The sequence below is a fragment of the Aquarana catesbeiana genome, linkage group LG05, assembly GCF_042186555.1.
Source record: "Aquarana catesbeiana isolate 2022-GZ linkage group LG05, ASM4218655v1, whole genome shotgun sequence".
Classification (NCBI taxonomy): domain Eukaryota; kingdom Metazoa; phylum Chordata; class Amphibia; order Anura; family Ranidae; genus Aquarana; species Aquarana catesbeiana.
This window is the reverse complement of record NC_133328.1, coordinates 129,178,929-129,196,757: the sequence shown is the minus strand read 5'-3', so window position 1 is coordinate 129,196,757 and position 17,829 is coordinate 129,178,929. Positions and strand designations below refer to the sequence as shown.

At 45.7% G+C, this 17,829-nt stretch overlaps 1 protein-coding gene across 1 annotated transcript; it reads right to left on the bottom strand.

Annotated features, from left to right (window-relative positions):
• Positions 1-7,190: 7,190 nt before the first annotated feature.
• Positions 7,191-7,652, bottom strand: LOC141145958 (protein LDOC1-like). Its single transcript, XM_073632748.1, has one exon. The coding sequence runs from the start codon at positions 7,650-7,652 to the stop codon at positions 7,191-7,193; it is 462 nt and encodes a 153-aa protein (XP_073488849.1).
• Between the last annotated feature and the right edge of the window lie 10,177 nt (positions 7,653-17,829).

The following is a 17,829-nucleotide window of genomic DNA, read 5'->3' as shown; positions in this document are numbered from 1 at the left end:
TGTCCCTTGTTAATTTCACATTGTCTTTTTGAAATGTACCTGCCTACTCACAAACAAACTGTCCTTTTTGAACTAAAACACATAGCCAACTATTTGTGAAAATAAACTAGGCATTTAATAGGGGTCATAACAAAATAAAGAGGAAGGCAAAGCTGGATAAACTGGTTAAATTTGCAAAGCCTTTGTAACCAAGGGCACACATCAGTTATTTGACAGGCAAAATTGGTAGCCTGAGGAGTTCATTTAATAGGGAGCGCAATACGGTCCTGGACTCTGAGAGATCGGGAGCAGCAGCAGATGACATGTATGTCCTGAGGCTGTGGTCTTACAACAGCCTGCGTCTTTTGTCAGACCAGACTAAACCCAGGCCATCACTCTCTTGTCTTCCTTACACGCTTATTTCTACGCTTGCTTCTGGCTGTGGCTCTGGTGTTGGAGTTGTGGCAGGAGGTGGAGGAGAAGAAGGATGGTCCAACTCACACAGGTGGGTTTTGCTTGTGATTTCGCCCCACAACGTTGGCACACCTATATTTTCTGCATTTTGCTGGCTACCATGCAGGCATAGGCCTCTTAAAAATTGGGGGTGGTTCTGAGGGCCACAGTAGCCTCCCGAATCAAAGAAAGAGCTGACTCCTCCATGTCTCCATGTTCTTCCCCTTCCTGGTACTTTTTGTTGGAAGGCGGAGTGGAGGAACCTGGGATTCGGTCAGGCTACTGGGCCCGGCCACCTCCTGGCTGCCACTTTCCCCCACCACCTCCTGGCTGCCACTTTCCCCCGTCACCTCCTGGCTGCCACTTTCCACAGCCTCCTCCTGAAATTGGGACATAGTTTTAGTTTATTGTTCATCAATCAAACACAATTTTGAGAAATATGTTAAACAAGGCTATACCTGACTCAAGCTGGGCTCCTCCACATCTTCTTCCTGGGTGGAGGGCCCAAGTTGGACTTCTGAAGCCTCATCTGAGGTAGAAGGAAGAATGGAAGGAAGTGTGGAAGGAAGGGTTGAGAGTGATGGCCTGATTTCAGTCTGGTCTGACAAAAACCGCAGTCTGCCATGGTACCACAGCCTGGGGACATAAGTGTCATCTGCTGCTGCTCCTGATCTCATGGAATCCTGGACCTTCTTGCGCTCCCTATTATATGTGCTCCTCAGGCCACCAATTTTGTCCTTCAAATAGTTGATGTTTGCCATGGGGATCACTGGCTTCACCAATTCCAGCAATTGATCCAGCGCTGCCTGCCTCTTTCTTTTATTAGTATAAAATGGGTGTTTCACCTGCTACAGACAGGGCAGCTCCCTGTATTTATCAATTAATTGGGGGAGGAAGTCGTGATCATTGAATCAATCCATTTTCTCTGCAAGACAACACAAGACAAACCCTAATGTCAGGCTAAACTCTCCTAATCTTGTCCCAATATAGGCCTCAATCTAGAAGCAGTATAGACCACTGATGCCCCAAGTTAAAATTGTACCTTCGTTATCACGATGGGCACTTACGCTACTCCGTCCTCCGCTCACAGATTGTACGTACGACGCACGCGTGTACGCTTTATATACACTGCGCATGCGTGAAACTCCGCCCGCCCCTGACCTTCTTTCTAGTCTATTCCCCTCTTTCGGCGCAGTGGGAGAGCACATGCCGAAGAAAGTGCAAGTGCATGCAGAGGAGAGCAGCAATGAGGAGGACGACGAAAGCCCGGAGCCACAAATGTCCTGATCCAGGAGATCTAAGGCCTCTAATATGTCCTTTGGTGAGATAGTGAAGATGGTGGACATCTTGAAGAGGGCCGACTATGACGGGAAGCATAGACCTTACAGAAACCCAAATGTGAGAAAGAGCCAAGATCATGGCTAAAGTTGTGAAAAGTCTGCAGAAGAATTTTGGGGTACGGCGATCCAAGGATCAACTGAGGAAACAAGACCTCAAATTGAGGGAGCAGGATCAGTACAGAAGAATCAAGTGAGTGCTGCAAAAAAGTAAGTATTTTGTCCTGTGTTCCTATTATTATTATTATTACTTTTGTGCTGCTCCATGTGCTTTTCTTTACTGTTGTACAGTTTAAAATGGCAAGTTTCAGGTTCGTGGGCACAGTAATCATTCATAGTAATCATCGTTTGTTCGCCCACTAATACAATGTTTTTGGCAGATGCAGGTTAACTACATTTGTTCATGCCTATTTGTATTAAAAGAAGTTTATTACATTGTTGTCTAGATGGGTTTGTAACTAGAATGCAGGAGCACTAGTGTGGGACACCATAACAAACTTTTTAGGGTGTCCCACACAGGTGCTCCAGTGGATACTAGGGGTGTCTCCATCTGTGAAACTTGCAAAAAAAGGTAATTATTCCAGCTTTCGAAAGGCAAAAAAAAAATCATGTTTTCAGCTTGGAACTCTGCCAAAATGACAATTGTACAACACTTCAAGCAATGTTTCATATTCCTATTTCTGGCCTCAAATATCTGTGTGCTAAGTATACCTATTTTTTAATTCACATAGGGGAGAAAAGACTCAGGACGTCTGAGGTCACCAGGGGCATCCAACCTCCGAAAGAAGGGGAACTCACAACACCACAACCTCAGGATGTGGAGGAACAAGAGGTTTATGAAGTGGGCGAAATAGTGACCACAACAGGTGAGTGTCTGAGACCACAGCTTCAGGTAATAGATGTATGCCTGCATATTTATAATACATGGTGTGTTTTTTTTTATTTTAGGTAATGTGGATGTTGTGGAAGAAGAATCTCTGTCAGGCTTTACTTACCAGACCGGTGAGTCCATTGGGGCAGAGGGTGGTCTCCCGTACGTATCCTACTCGCGGCCCCTGGTAGAGCGGAGGCACAGGAGTAAGGAATGGTAAGAGAGCCTGGTGAGGGATCCAGGTGCTGGAGGGAAGAAGATCTTCAAGAAGCAGGTGGTATACTGGAGCACAAGCAAACAGATGCTGAACAGGAGCAGAGCGGGTTGGTCAAGGCACAGGCAGGGTTCGGCAACAGGCAGGCAACACGGTACAATAGGAGAAGGCAGAAGCAGGGTCAAACAAGCCGAGGTCAGGTACAGGCAGCAATCAGCAGAATGTCAGGGGCAAGCTGGGTCGTCAGGAGATCTTGGAAACACAGGAACACAGGAACAGGCAAAGGGAACTATGGAACCGGGAGCTGTTGATCAGGCAGCACCGGGCAAAGTGCAGAGCAGACCTAAATAGGCCGATTGGCGCCAAACGCCACACACGCACGCACAAGCGCACATGCCCGCGCACCTGCATGCCCCCGAATGCCAGTGCGCATGCCAGGGCCCACAGGAGCATGCACACCAGTGCCCACAGGAATACGCACAGCGGCGCGCACAGGAACGTGCGCGCCAACACGCATCGGCGCACAACGGCGTGCACCAGCACGGCCAGCACCGCAGCCAACAAGGTAACCTCTCTGACAGTGCCCCCTCCTTAAAGGCAGCCTCCGGATGCCCAGCTGAGCCAGTCTGGGGGCATGGGCATTTTTGAACGCTTGTAAAAGTTCCTGGGAATGCAAATTGCTCTCTGGTTTCCAGGAGCTGTCCTCCGCTCCATATCCTTTCCACTTGATGAGATACTGAATTCCTCCTCCTGCAATCCAAGATTGCTTCAACTTCGAATTCCTCTTCGTTATCAATTATGATAGGTTTAGGTGGGCCAGTAGTACAGCCAGTAAAGGGATTCGAAATAGTAGGCTTCAATAGGGATACATGAAAAACTGGATGCACCCTTAAAGAATCAGGCAGATCAAGTTCATACGTAACGTCATTTATCTTCCTTTTTACCGAGAAGGGACCCATAAATTTAGGACCCAATTTCCTTGAGGGACAGGCCATTTTTAAGTTTATAGTGGACAACCACACTTGATTGCCGGGTTCTAGTATCAGCTCCCCACGACTTTTTCTATCATACATCCTTTTGCTGTATTCCTGAGACTTAGCCATAGTTTCTTGCAAAAGTTTGTTATTGGTGGAAAAAAAATTCATGGTTTCAGAAACTGCGGGAACGGCACACTCAGGTATCGAACTGGGTAAAAAAGAGGGATGGAAACCGTAGTTTGCAAAGAATGGTGTTTGGTTTATGGCGGAATGCAAGAAATTTTTGTAGGCAAATTCTGCAATGGGTAGCAAAGAGACCCAGTCGTCTTGAGAGAAAGCAGAGAAGCAGCGGAGGTATTGCTCCAAGGTTTGATTGGTTCTCAATTTCTAAGGAACCACAGAGAGCCTTCCAGAACCTCGGGGTAAATTGAACACCGCTATCGGACACAATACTTGCCGGGACCCCATGCAGACTTACCACTTCTTTAACAAAAATCTTCGCTGTGTCCATGGCCGAGGGTGTGCCCTTTATGGGGAGAAAGTGTGCCATCTTGGATAGCCTATCTATCACAACAAAAATGGTAGAAAGTCCCTCCAGGGAGGGAGTTCCACAATGAAATCCATCAATATCATTTTCCATGGTCTCTCTGGAACGGCTAAAGGTTTTAATAAGCTCTTGTCCGGGTATTTTTACTTCGGGCACAAGTGTTGCATGATTCCATATAATCTTTACAATCCTTAGACAGTTGGGGCCACCAGAAGGTGCGCTGCACCAATTCCGTAGTCTTCAAGACACCAAAATGTCCGGCTAGCTTATGGTCATGGCAGAGTTCCATTACAGCCACCCTTAAGGGTTCAGGGACTACGACTTTGTCTTTATACCAGAACAGACCTTCATTTAGATTGGTTTCAGGGTACGGAGTAATTCCCACAGAGGTCCGCTTTATCCGGGTAATAAGATCCACTTGAAGGAGCAAAAAGTTCCCAGAGGGGAGAATCGTGTCAGGAGGCGGGGCCTCTTCTGAATCATGAAACATGCGAGAGAGCGCATCTGGCTTAACATTCTTAGAACCTGGTCTATAGGTGATGTGGAATTGGAATCGAGAAAAGAAAAGTGCCCATCTGGCCTGCCGTGGTCTCAATCTTTTGGCTGTCCTCAAATATTCCAGATTCTTGTGATCCGTATACACCAAGATGGGGTGTGCAGAACCCTCCAGAAGGTAACGCCACTCCTCCAGAGCCGACTTGATGGCCAGAAGTTCCCGATTTCCCACGTCATAATTCCTTTCTGACATTGAGAGCTTGCGTGAAAAGAAGGATAAAGAAGAGCTTTGGTACCTTGCCGTTGTGAGAGCACCGCTCCAACTGCTATTTCTGAGGCGTCAACCTCCAGGACAAAGGGTAACGCAGAATTAGGGTGTTTCAGGATGGTAGCTGATGTGAACAGCTCCTTTAGTTTTTCAAAGGCTGCCTGAGCCTTAGGAGTCCATGAGAATCGGGTTCCCTGTCTGGTCAGTTCGGTTAATGGGGTAATTATTGCTGAAAACCCCCTAATGAATTTCCGGTAAAAATTAGAAAAGCCGATGAAGCACTGCACGCCTTTCTTATCCATAGGTGCAGGCCAGCCCAGGATGGCGGACACCTTCTGGGGGTCCATCTTGATTCCATCCACCAAGATGATTAAGCCTAGAAATTGGATGCATTGAAGTTCAAACTCACATTTTTCGAGTTTTGCATAGAGGCTGTGTTGTCTGAGCCGGGTTAGAACATTCCGGACGTGTCTGCGGTGATCGGCTAGCGAGGAAGAGAAGATCAGAATATCATCAAGATACACTATCACGTACAAGTCCAGGTAGTCATGAAAAATATCGTTGACAAAATGTTGGAATGTTGCAGGGGCGTTGCATAACCCAAAAGACATGACAAGGTACTCAAAGTGCCCAAATCGAGTGCGCAATGCCGTCTTCCACTCGTCCCCTTCCCGGATACGAATGAAATTGTAAGCTCAGCGAAGATCTAGCTTCGTGAACACAACGGCGGTTCCCAACCTTTGGAAAAGTTCTGGCACTAAAGGCAGGGGATAACGATTCTTAATAGTTTCCAATTCAATTCCCTATACTCAATACAAGGACGTAAGGAATGGTCCTTTTTTTCAACAAAAAAGATACCCACGCTGCCTGGCGAGGTAGACGGGCGGATGAATCCCTTCTACAGATTTTCATCGATATAGACCTTCAGTGTGCCTAGCTCCTGCTCAGTTAGTGGGTAGATTCTTCCGAAGGGCACCTCAGTTCCAGGTAGGAGTTCTATTGGGCAATAATAGGGCCTGTGCGGGGGGCAATGTTTCTGCTCCTTTTTTACTAAATACGTCCAAAAAGTCCCGGTAGGGCTCAGGGATGGATTGACGTAGTTCCAGATCTGAGTCCAGGCAAAGGAGTTGGGAGGTTTCCACAGAGGATCTGTACAGGCAGTTCTGTTGGCAATACTCAGAAGGAAATGTAACTTCCCCTGTGGCCCAGTTAATACTGGGATTGTGGGCTTGTAGCCAGGGTAATCCCAAAATGATGGGAAAGAGAGGAGACAAGATGGCGTCCAGACGAAGGAGTTCCTGGTGATGGGAGCCAAAGGTGGCTAGCAAAGGAACGGTCTCTTGGGTGACCGGGCCAGAACGAAGAGTGGAGCCATCCGCCAGGTGTATAGTAAGTCCCTGGGCCTTGGGTTGAAGCGTGATGCGGTGATTAGCAAGGAAGGTCAGGTCTACAAAGCAGCTGCAGGCACCGGAGTCAATGATGGCCGTCACTGGGGTATTCCCTCCTGGGAGCTGCAAAGTGATGGAGAGAGCAAGGTGAGAACCAGACTTAGGTAAAACAGATGCACACATTGAGGAAACAGGAAGGCACTTAAGGCATCTTGCTGGGGCAAGCCCTCACGTAGTGCCCAGGTTCACCGCAACACAGGCAGAGATTGCTGGCTCGTCTTCGCAGCTTCTCCTCAGGGGTCAGCGTGGGTTGGAGCAAGCCGAGTTGCATTGGCTCTGGGACATCTTGGACTGGTGCGGTAGAGATGGGAGAAAATTGACCGGCTGAACTGGGAACCTTAGGTAGCATCCAAGTAGGGCAGAACTGGTTAGTAGATTTCTCTGACTGGCGTTCCCTCAAGCAACGGTCAATCTGGATGGACAAGTTGGTGAGTTCATCCAAGGATGGGGGTATTCCTACACGAGCCAGCTCATCTTTAAGCGGGTCCGAAAGCCCCATTCCGAACTGGTGACGCAAGGCGGCGTCATTCCAGTTCGTGTCAGAACTCCAGCGTCTGAATTCTACCGCGTAGTCTTTTGCTGCCCTGCGACACTGTTGTAGCTAGTGCAAAGCAGCTTCCGCAGTTGCATTCAACTGCGGATCCTCGTATAGTTGGGACATGGCCAAGAAAAAGGCTTCCAGACTATCCAGAGATACTGATTTTTGTTCCAGCAGGTGGTGGGCCCAGGTTTGAGGTTCGCCGGACAACAAAGAGATGACAAAGCACACCTTGGTTGCTTCTAGAGAGAAGGTGCGTGGTTGTAAGGCAAAATGGAGCTCGCAGGCATTGCGAAACGCACGGTATTTGCTACGTTCTCCGGCAAACCTTTCAGGAGTGGGTACTCTGGGCTCTGGAGGAAGCATCACTACGGAGGGTGCAGATGAAAGTCCAACAGAAGATGCTCCCTGGGGATTGGAGGGACAGGATAAAGCTTGAACTTGTTCCTCCAGTCTTGAATAGCCTTCCTGAAGGCTCTTTACGGCTTGAGTAAGACCCGCCAGATGTCTACAAACTTCATCCATGGGGGAGGCCTCCTGCCCGGACTCGGTCATGGCTGCCTGATACTGTCAGACTTTACTTACCAGACCGGTGAGTCCGTTAGGGAGGTCTCCCGTACGTATCCTACTTGCGGCCCCTGGTAGAGTGGACAGGAGGCACAGGAGTAAGGAATGGTAAGAGAGCCTGGTGAGGGATCCAGGTGCTGGAGGGAAGAAGATCTTCAAGCAGCAGGTGGTATACTGGAGCACAGGCAAACAGATGCTGAGAAGGAGCAGAGCGGGTTGGTCAAGGCACAGGCAGGGTTCGGCAACAGGCAGGCAACATGGTACAATAGGAGCAGGCAGAAGCAGGGTCAAACAAGCCGAGGTCAGGTATAGGCAGCAATCAGCAGAATGTCAGGGGCAAGCCGGGTCGTCAGGAGATCTTGGAAACACAGGCATGCAGGAATAGGCAAAGGGAACTATGGAACCGGGAGCTGTTGATCAGGCAGCACCGGGCAGAGTGCAGAGCAGACCTAAATAGGCCGATTGGCGCCAAACGCCGCACATGCATGCACGACGATGCACACCGGCGCACGCACGAGTGCGCACACGCCCGCGCGCCCCCAAATGCCAGTGCGCACGCCAGGGCCCACAGGAGCATGTACACCAGTGCCCATAGGAACACGCACATCGGCGCGTACAGAAACGCGCGCACCAACGCGCATCGGCGCGCACCAGCGCGGCCAGCACCGCGGCCAACAAGATAACATCTCTGACAATCTCATTTCACAAGTGCAAGTGCACACGTCCTCATCGGGGAGATCATGGTGTGCAATCGTGATTTACAGAAGATCAAGGAAGACATCAATGATGTGGAAAAAGGACTCAAAAACATCATTGATGTTTTAGGCAGAATTTAAAACACCCCAAAATTATTCTAGTTTGTTTGTATTTTAATAGAAAGCAAAATTTTGAAGATGCATACAGTGTGTCAACATGTGCTATCTGCCATCATGGGATATCAAGCGTTTTGTGGGTGCAACCCCTTCCTCGCAACTAAAGTAGATGAGAAGAAGGGGTTGCACCCCCGAAACACGTCGATTGATCCCCCATGTTGGGAGCTAGAACATGTTGACATTAGGCATGGGATCAGGAGGGAAATCCACATTTTGACTCTAGATTTCATCTTCAAAATTTGGCTTTCACAGGGGTGACATCACCCCATCTGATGAAGGCAATATCAACACAGTTTGGACATACTAATGTCTGATATTGCCTTCACTTTGTCAAAGTTGAACTTTGTAAGTTCCTGAGTTGTGTATGTTTATGGTTTTGAACATGCCTGTTTAACCCAAAAAAGGCTATTTGTACTGTCAAACCTAAAAATGTTATACAACAAATATATTGGTTTGTTCAAAAACCCTTTTCTAACGCACATGTGAATGTGCACGGAGTAAAATGTTTTCTACTCAACATAGTGTGGCTTCTTCTTTCAATACCAGTTTTTGGAACAATTTTGGAGTTTACAGTGACAATGGGGGTTATTTGCTAAAGGCAAATCCACTTTGAACTATAAGTGCACTTTCAGTGCTGTTTCAGTGCACTTTCAAGAGCACTTGCAGTGCACTAGTAGTGCAAAGTGGATTTGCCTTTAGTAAATAACCCCCACAGTGCTCTAAAATTTTCCCACATCTGGCCAGTTTGGGTACTCAAAACAATTACTTCATGGTGCTAAAAAGGATGTGTTTTTTTTAACATTAATGCATTACATACATTAACCACAAAAACATTGTGTGTGTAGCAGACCCACAACATAATAGCTGAAGAAGAGATTGTCACCTCATGTATCAACTAAATTACGTTTGCACTATTGAAGAAAATGGCCAAAAAGAAAAGCCATTGGAGAACCTAGGAGACAGCTAAAAGAAATGCAAGCAGTAAATCAAATGAAATATTCTTTCATTTTAACCAAAAATGTTATTTTAAAATGGTTTATCAAACATTTGCTGGCATATCAATGGCCCCCCCTACCCGCAAAGTATTCCATATATTTTTGATGGACCTCGCGGGCACTTTGGGGGGGCAAGCCAGGACAGCCAGCTTCAAGCGCCGTCAGGGTTGTTGTTGGTTCAGGAAATCTGGCCTCAGGCCCAACTGAGGCCACATAGTTTGTAGCATTTTTCCTGAGAAAGTTGTGTAGAATGCAGCATGCAAGTATTATATGGTTTAGTTTATATTCCGCCATGTTGATTGGCATCAGGAACAGGCAGAACTGGCTGGCCATTATCCCGAAAGCATTCTCCACCACTCTTCTGGCTCTGGTAGTTAAAAACCCTCTGGTCCAGGGTGAGGGTCCTCATCGGGAACGGCCGCATCAGGTGATCACCCAGCCCAAATGCTTCATCAGCGATAAAGACAAATGGAATACCAGCCACATTGTCTTCTGCAGGTGGCAAGCCCAAGCCACCACTCCGGAGCCATCTGTAGAACTCGGTCTCGGCGATGACTCCACCATCCGACATCCAGCCATTCTTCCCCACGTCCACATAGAGTAACTCATATGTAGCTGACACCACCGCCAAAATCACAATACTATTAAACCCCTTGTAATTATAATAGTATGACCCTGAGTTGGGGGGTGGCACGATGTTGACGTGTTTCCCATCAATTGCCCCTCCGCAGTTGGGAAAGTCCCACCGCTGGGCAAAGTGGGAAGCCACAGTCTGCCATTCCTGTGCCGTTGAAGGAAAAAAAATAGTACTTTTGCACATAACACTGCAAGCAGATTAGACACAAACATTCTTGGCCAACATAAGTATAACATTTATTAAAATGAGTATTTAAAGACAAAAGTATACTAAGGTCCACTTTTCAGATTCCTCACCCCCTCTGCTGGCCCATTGTAAAAATTTTAGGGGGGGGGGTAGATGTTTTGGACAGGTAACCCTCTCAACTTCATTGAGAACTGAATGCATAAATAATGTGTTTTACTTTGGCCAGCTCCTCCTTACTTACACTATTGTCAGCCCACTGGACAGGTAAGAAGTGTCATAATACAAAAATATGAATACACACTGTACAAATGGAAGCACATTTTTACATTCTGCAATTACATATCAAGATAACAGGAGAACAAAACTTTAAACAGTACCATTTGAAAGTATTCAGGCAGGCCCTTGCACAACATGCTTTGGTGAATTCAACCATAAATCTGACCACAAAAGAGGTAGGTATAGTGTGTATGGGTTTGGGAAAGTCAGCAGATAGAGTATTGGTATCGGCTGACATAGCGGTTGGGGGGGAGGGTCCCAAAAAAAAAAAGCCTCTTGCACTCTGCCTGAATTTAAGGACAACAATAACATTTGTACACATTTTAGGGGGTGTTTAGGGTAAAACACTACTATGTAGCTGGCAAAATACATTGTTAAGTGACTAGGCTAGGTGTGTATGTGCCCAGGATAGCATGCTGGGGAGGTAAGTGAAGGCAAGTATGCATGAAGGACAAAAAAGGGCCATAAATAATTCAAGCATGCATGAGGATAAAGGGGACATTAACAGCATATTGCATTCATGGTAATTAGGGAATAATGAAATAAATACTATACATTAGCAAACATTGAATACATAGAATGTGATGTTAAAGGAGAACACTTACCCTAATATAGTCCTTCTGCAGGACCTGAATGATGGCAGAACAGGACTCTGGAATAATGATTCCCAGAGCCTGGGGGGAGATGCCTATCGAGAATTTGATGTCCTGCAGACTTCTCCCCATCGCCAAGTACCGCAAGGTGGCGACGAGCCTTTGTTCAGGAGTGATGGCTTGCCGCATGCAGGTGTCCTGCTTGGTAATATAGGGGGGCAGCAAAACCAACAGAAGGTGAAAAACGGGGTCCGTCATCCGGAGCTAATTCCTGAAATCATCAGGATTATTCTCATTATTCTCACATGCAACAAAGGCATGTGCGAGAATTGGTCACGCTAGAGCAACCAATTCTTCGTCCATGAACTCCTCCCCGCCCTGTTCATGGACTGGGCTTGGGTCAAAGTAAGAACCCCAACACCAAGCCCCCGCATAGCACGAACTCTATGACGAGTACGTAACTGCAACATGGCTTCAAAATGGTCGGCTGGTCAGAACGAACTAACAGAACGCACTGAAAATCATAAAAAACCTGAGAAGAACGCTGAAAATCAGAAACGAGCGGACAAGAACGCACTGCAAATCAGATACGTACTAGAAATAGCACGCACTGAAAACCAGATACAAACCCACAAGCACAAACTTAAGAGCAGTAACGATCGGAAAAGCAGGAGGCTGAAAAGCGCGAATTGTCTCTCACCAAACTACTACTAACACGAGATTAGCACAAGGAGCCCAAAGGGTGGCGCACTGGCTATTGAACTTCCTTTTTCTAGTCCCGTGTTGTATGTCACCGCATTCAAGCCGATCGGAATTTCCGAAAACATTTGTGCGACCATGTGTATTCAAGACAAGTTTCAGCCAACATCCGTCGAAAATAAATCCACGGTTTGGTTTTCTGAAATTCCGATCGTCTGTACGCGGCATAGAAGTACATAATTCATTGCAAGATCATTTTGTTCTATTCTCTTAATAGTAATAAATCAGTTCTACTGAATCCAAACTTTTGAACAAGTATCATAAGCTTCATAACAGCACTAATATGTTTATTAGTATTTCAAGAGCTGAAATAAATACATGTATTATGAATATTATAGCTTTAGATCAGTGGTCTCCAAACTGCGGCCTGGGGGGCGGATGTGGTCCTTTGCTTGCCTTTATCTGGCCCTTTAGGGCACTATTCCACCAACTGGCACCAATAATGGGGCACCATTTCCCCAACTGACACCATCAATGGGGCACTATTTTTCTCATTGATATCAACAATGAGGCACTATTCCTCCCATTAAAACCAATGATGTGCCAGGGCACTTTCTACTCCCACTGGCCACAGTCCAGCCCACCTAAAGCCTAAAGAACAGTAAAGTGGCCCTTTGCTTAGATAGTTTTGAGACCCCTGTTTTAAATTAATAACATATTATATAATCTCTTGAAGCAAAATTTTAGTGAATTAACCCCCTCCACACACACATTCCCGTACCCCTCTCTTCCTAAAGACCCATGCAACAATTTTTTTAAAAATGCACAGTATACATATTTTGACAGTCACATGATGTTACAGGTCATTCCTCTTCCCATCTGGTGTCAGTGGGGGGAGGTCCAACTCCTGCATTGATTGTCGTTCTGTACAGCAGTACTGTGAGCCCAGGCCAGCTTGATAGCACATCCATAGGGGGTGCGTCTATGATGGCCTGGGCTCACAGGAAGTGATCTGAATGATGCAGAATGTCATTCAACTAAGAAGAGAAGTGGAATCTGGTGGATAGATTTTCTGAGGCTTAAAGCACTAGACTGAAAGTAAGTGTTGAAGTGAAAGCAGCTTTTTAAAAAACAATTTCAGGAGCTGGGGCTTTGATCCCAGAAAACAGATGGTCAAGAAAAGAGAATGTGCCTTCTATCAACCATGTATTCCTATTGGCCCATCATTCAAATTTCCAGATTTGCCATTATTTAAATATTAGCAGGCTTTTGGCCCAACCAGCACTCACAGGACTGTTCACTGAATTATTTCACCTTTAAACTTTCTCCTTTACGAAAACATAGCTTTAGCATGGTTATCTCATAGGAGCTGAACTAAGTACTATAATATGTACCCACTTTAAGTAGAAAGGAAGGCACATCATAGACAAAAGAATGAAATACCCAGGGCCCGATTTCAGCCTAGACTACTTAGGAAGTAGACAGGGCTGCCAGAGGAACAGCACATCCACCAAGATATCATGTTGCTTGGAAGGCATCAAAATTCTCAAGGATTTTTGTTTGATTCTGGCACCAATTATATTTTGCCCATACTTGTAATCTGGCCAGCTCTAAACCACCTTCTTCCACACAGAGGCATTTAAACTGTATTAGAAAGTTGTGTAGCATAGTGCCAATTTACAATTCAAGTTCAGATGCAGGCACAGGTCTCTTTAACTCCATTTCCCACAACTCCCTGGGTTCCTGACAAACCCAGGGATGATAAGTTTCTCAGCTTCCCTTCCTCAGCGGCTCAGATAAACCATATTGGATGTAGCTGGGCAAGTGATCTGCAGCCAGGTGAGAGACCCTCCACTGTCATAACCATTTAATAGCACACATATTTCTGGAAAACTCAGCTTTGATTGCTACCAAAGTACTCTGGTTCCAGTTAGGTAGCTCTTTGTCTTTGGATCCCTCCAGCTGTTCCTTTTATGCAGCCACATGTTCCCCTGATTGTGCCACAGAGACATTGCCATGAAGAGTCCATATTATGCAGCTTTCATAATCTGTTTTGTAAAATTCTGCTGTGTATGCGTGTTCTTTGCCGACTTGAACCTGCTTTGCATTATTGTTTCTAACTTTGCACCCATTTAGTAAGCTGTTACAGTTGCTCCCTATCTGATCATTCGGTGGTTATCTATTTGTTAAAATTGTAACCTGGAATGATTATCATAATTTGCATTCACCTATCCTGACGTCTTTTAATGTATTAACAGAATAACTACCCAGGGCAAAGGTAACCAGTATCAGGGTGATCTCATTTACCAAAAAATGCCTTGTGGTACTTAAAAACTGGGTGCCATTTTCCAGTGCCTACTTTAGCAGTAGTGATATATATGTAGCACTGCCTCTGCAGGAGCTGCTAGTATATTTGGGTAATCTTGTCACTAAGCCCTAGACAGAGTTTCACCCCTGCTAACACCACCAAAATTCTTTGGTTGGGGAATCTCCTGGTTGTCCCACAAAGAAAAATACGCACACACTGTTATAAAATAATGAGTAAGTTGCCCCTTGCAAATCTCCTGTACACAAATAAACTGTACAGTTGGTTCTTCCGCCAGCTTAGTTGGGGCCCTTAAGTTGGTGCGCAATAAAAGATGCAGTCCCTTTAAGATGTGAAGGAACAGAATAATTTCCTTTTTAGAGACATAGTGTCTCTGAACTTGAAAGAACTAGAATAACAATAAATGTTTGCAACAAAAGTAGTGTTAGGTGGGTCAGGAATCCTCTCCCTGTCCTTGTGTAATGTAAGACAAAGCGTTGAGTTTCCATCTGGGGGGCACCCTTGTTCTTTGAAGATGCGGCTGTGATGATAATGATGATGCCTTCCGTGATCCTGCAGCAAACCAGTCTGCTTCTTCCACTCGATGCTCGGCTGAAACAGTGTATTCTGAGGCTTCTCAGCCTAACCCGGCACGGTCCAGGCCCATGTGGGTCTCACACACCGCACCTTTCATTAGCAAAGTCTCTTTCCATTTCCCCTCTGTCTTCCCGGGCTTTTGCTTTTATATGCTCCCACCCCCTGGTAAGTGCTCATGGACTGTATAGTTTAGTTTCAGTTTCACTGTGAAGAAAAAGTCTGTTTTCAGCATTCAAATCCCAGCAGTCTCTATATTGCTGTATTGTGACTATGCTGAGCAGAGATGCAAAACACTGCCATCTTGTGGTCAAATATAAATCTGCATTACAGTAACAGTGCACAGTGTTACAATCACCATACAGTGTACAAAAGTATCTATCCAGCTGTCTCTTTCTCAACATACTGTATAACCAAATTATGCACAGGACATTAACAGGAATAGTTTTAAATTATGTGATAAAAGTGATATCTATCCTACTGTGTGCTGCAAGATTCAATGTAACTTTCTTCTGGAAAGAATATGGTTAATTTAATATACTGTACTTTAGTGTAATTTTGCTGATGAGAAACATGTGAAGATGTCAAAAGATTGAAAAGATATAGTGCAAACTGTGGGCAGTATATAAATCCTGTATTATAAAATAATAATAAACCTAAAAGTAAGCTGTCGCTTTGGAAATCTTATAAGCATTTATTTTGACCTTGTGGAAAGGGAGCTGAAGTTGAAAAGTGGTCCTGGAGTTTAGCTTTAATGAATATTTGATTTAGCTTACACAACTTCTTATTTACTATAAATATTAATCTTAACAACCCCCTGGTGTATTGCTCTGACAACCCCCTGCTCTGAAAACTATTACAGCATACATACAACAAAACTGCTTGGCATTATTTTTATTCTGAATTCATGCAAATAAATAGTCAAAAACTAAAGGGAGCATACAAATGTAATTTCCACAAAGTAAACTTTTACTTTGTTTTTCAATATTAAGGGCTCATTCACATGGCCACAGATTGCTATAGACCAGTGGTCTCTAAACTGTGGCCTGCAGGCCAGATGCGACTCTTTGCTTGCCTTTATCCAGCCCTTTGGGCACTGTTACTCTCCCTGATAAAAGGCACTATTGATCTTTTATTAAAAAGAATCAAGCAACCAATTTTATACAAAAGTAAAAAAACAAAACCATAGTACAAAACTTCAACAGAAATCCAAGGAATACACATCCATGTTCAGAATATATACAATATATACATAATCCACTACCAAAATTATTTACATAAAGCAGCAGAGAGGGCCTAAGAGGCACAACCCATCACCTATGTACGCAGCTATTTATCAAAAATTAATCCAAAAAATAATAATCTAGGGTGATAAGAGACAGACAGCCACACCCAGGAAAGAGACTCCTGGCAGTCAGGGAGGCTTGAAACCGCTCCACGCCTTCAACCAAGCCCCCCAACTCCGCTTGTCTCTCTCAAGTACCCGAATCTTCTCCACCTCATGCAAAATGTCATACACCACCACCTCAACAGGAAGGATTTTATGCCGAATGCTGACCTGACACCGTGCGTTCCAAGTGAAATAACGGACTACTAGGCTAACTAGAAAAAGTGTATCTAAACAAAAAACACCACCAGTATTGAATGCTCCATACACCCACTCAGCATAACCCAGCCTGGAGAGGAAAGGAACATCGAGGGCCCGCCCTACCTGTCTGTACACCTCTATATTAAAAGGGCAATGAAGCAGAAAATGGTCCATAGTCCCCTCCTCACCTGCACACTCCTCCCGAGGACAGCTACGATCCATCCCACTGCGGAATTTCAAATTGCCCCTAACATAGAGCCTCCCATGGAAGCACAACCAGGCCAGATCCCTAAATTTAGGGGGTACTCTGTCCAAATTAATAAGTCTTAACCCTGCCCTCAAAACTGGGCCTGGGCAATCCCTTAATGCCAGTGGGTCATGAAAGACTCATAAGGACTTTCCTCTGAACAGATCTGAGATCTTCAGCCGACAATCGCCATTGCCGTAATAACTTCAGGCACGGAGCGACATAGGCTGGTAGCTGACCACGATGACCCCTGAGATTCTTCACTTGGCCACCTTCTTCCCAAAGTCGCAGAAAAGGCCTAAACCAAGATCTAAAAATGCCTACCCATCCAGGAGGTTCCACTGCAAGCATATTACCAATGTTAAACTTGAGAAAAAGCAGTGAAAAGAAAAGAACTGGGTTGACCGTACCTAAGCCACCCTCCCTCCTGGATAGATAGGTGACATTCCTCTTGATGGGGTTCAGTCTGTTCCCCCACAACATCTGGAAGAACACACTACTGACCCTAGCATAGAGAGACACTGGCAAGATGCAGACAAAGCTGACATACAAGAAGATCGGAATCAGGTAAGTCTTAATCAGATCAACCCTTTCCCTCATAGATAACTTCCATCTCTTCCAGCTGACCACCTTAGTATTGGCAATTTCCAGTCTGCCTTCCCAGTTTTTGAGGCCATAATCGCCAGGTCCAAATTCAATGCCTAGAATCTTAATTCTTTCCTGGGGCACTGGAAAGGTGTCCGGGAGATCAAACCCCTCACCTTCCTTTCCCATCCAGAAAACTTCACTCTTTTCCTGATTGATCTTGGAGCCTGACTCAGAATACCGTGATGTCAGAGAGACCACCTCCTCTGCTTCATCCGCCCCGGTGACAATCACTGACACATCGTCCACATAGGCAACAACCCTCAAAGGCGGCTCACCCGGGAGCCCCACTGGCACCCCACACAACATGCCGCTCTCTAGCCTACTGATGAAAGGGTTGATTGCAAACACATAGAGCAGGGGACTCAGGGGACAACCTTGATGCACTCCAGAGCCAACCTCAAAGGACTGCCCAACCCAACCATTAAGAGGAAAGCTTTCTGCCCCCTTATACAAGACTTTCAACCAATCGACAAAACCACCCGGCAGACCGTACTT

Bases quoted from the DNA above. Each gene is read 5' to 3' on its own strand.
- LOC141145958 (XM_073632748.1), bottom strand. From the start codon at position 7,652: ATGGATGAAGTTTGTAGACATCTGGCGGGTCTTACTCAAGCCGTAAAG.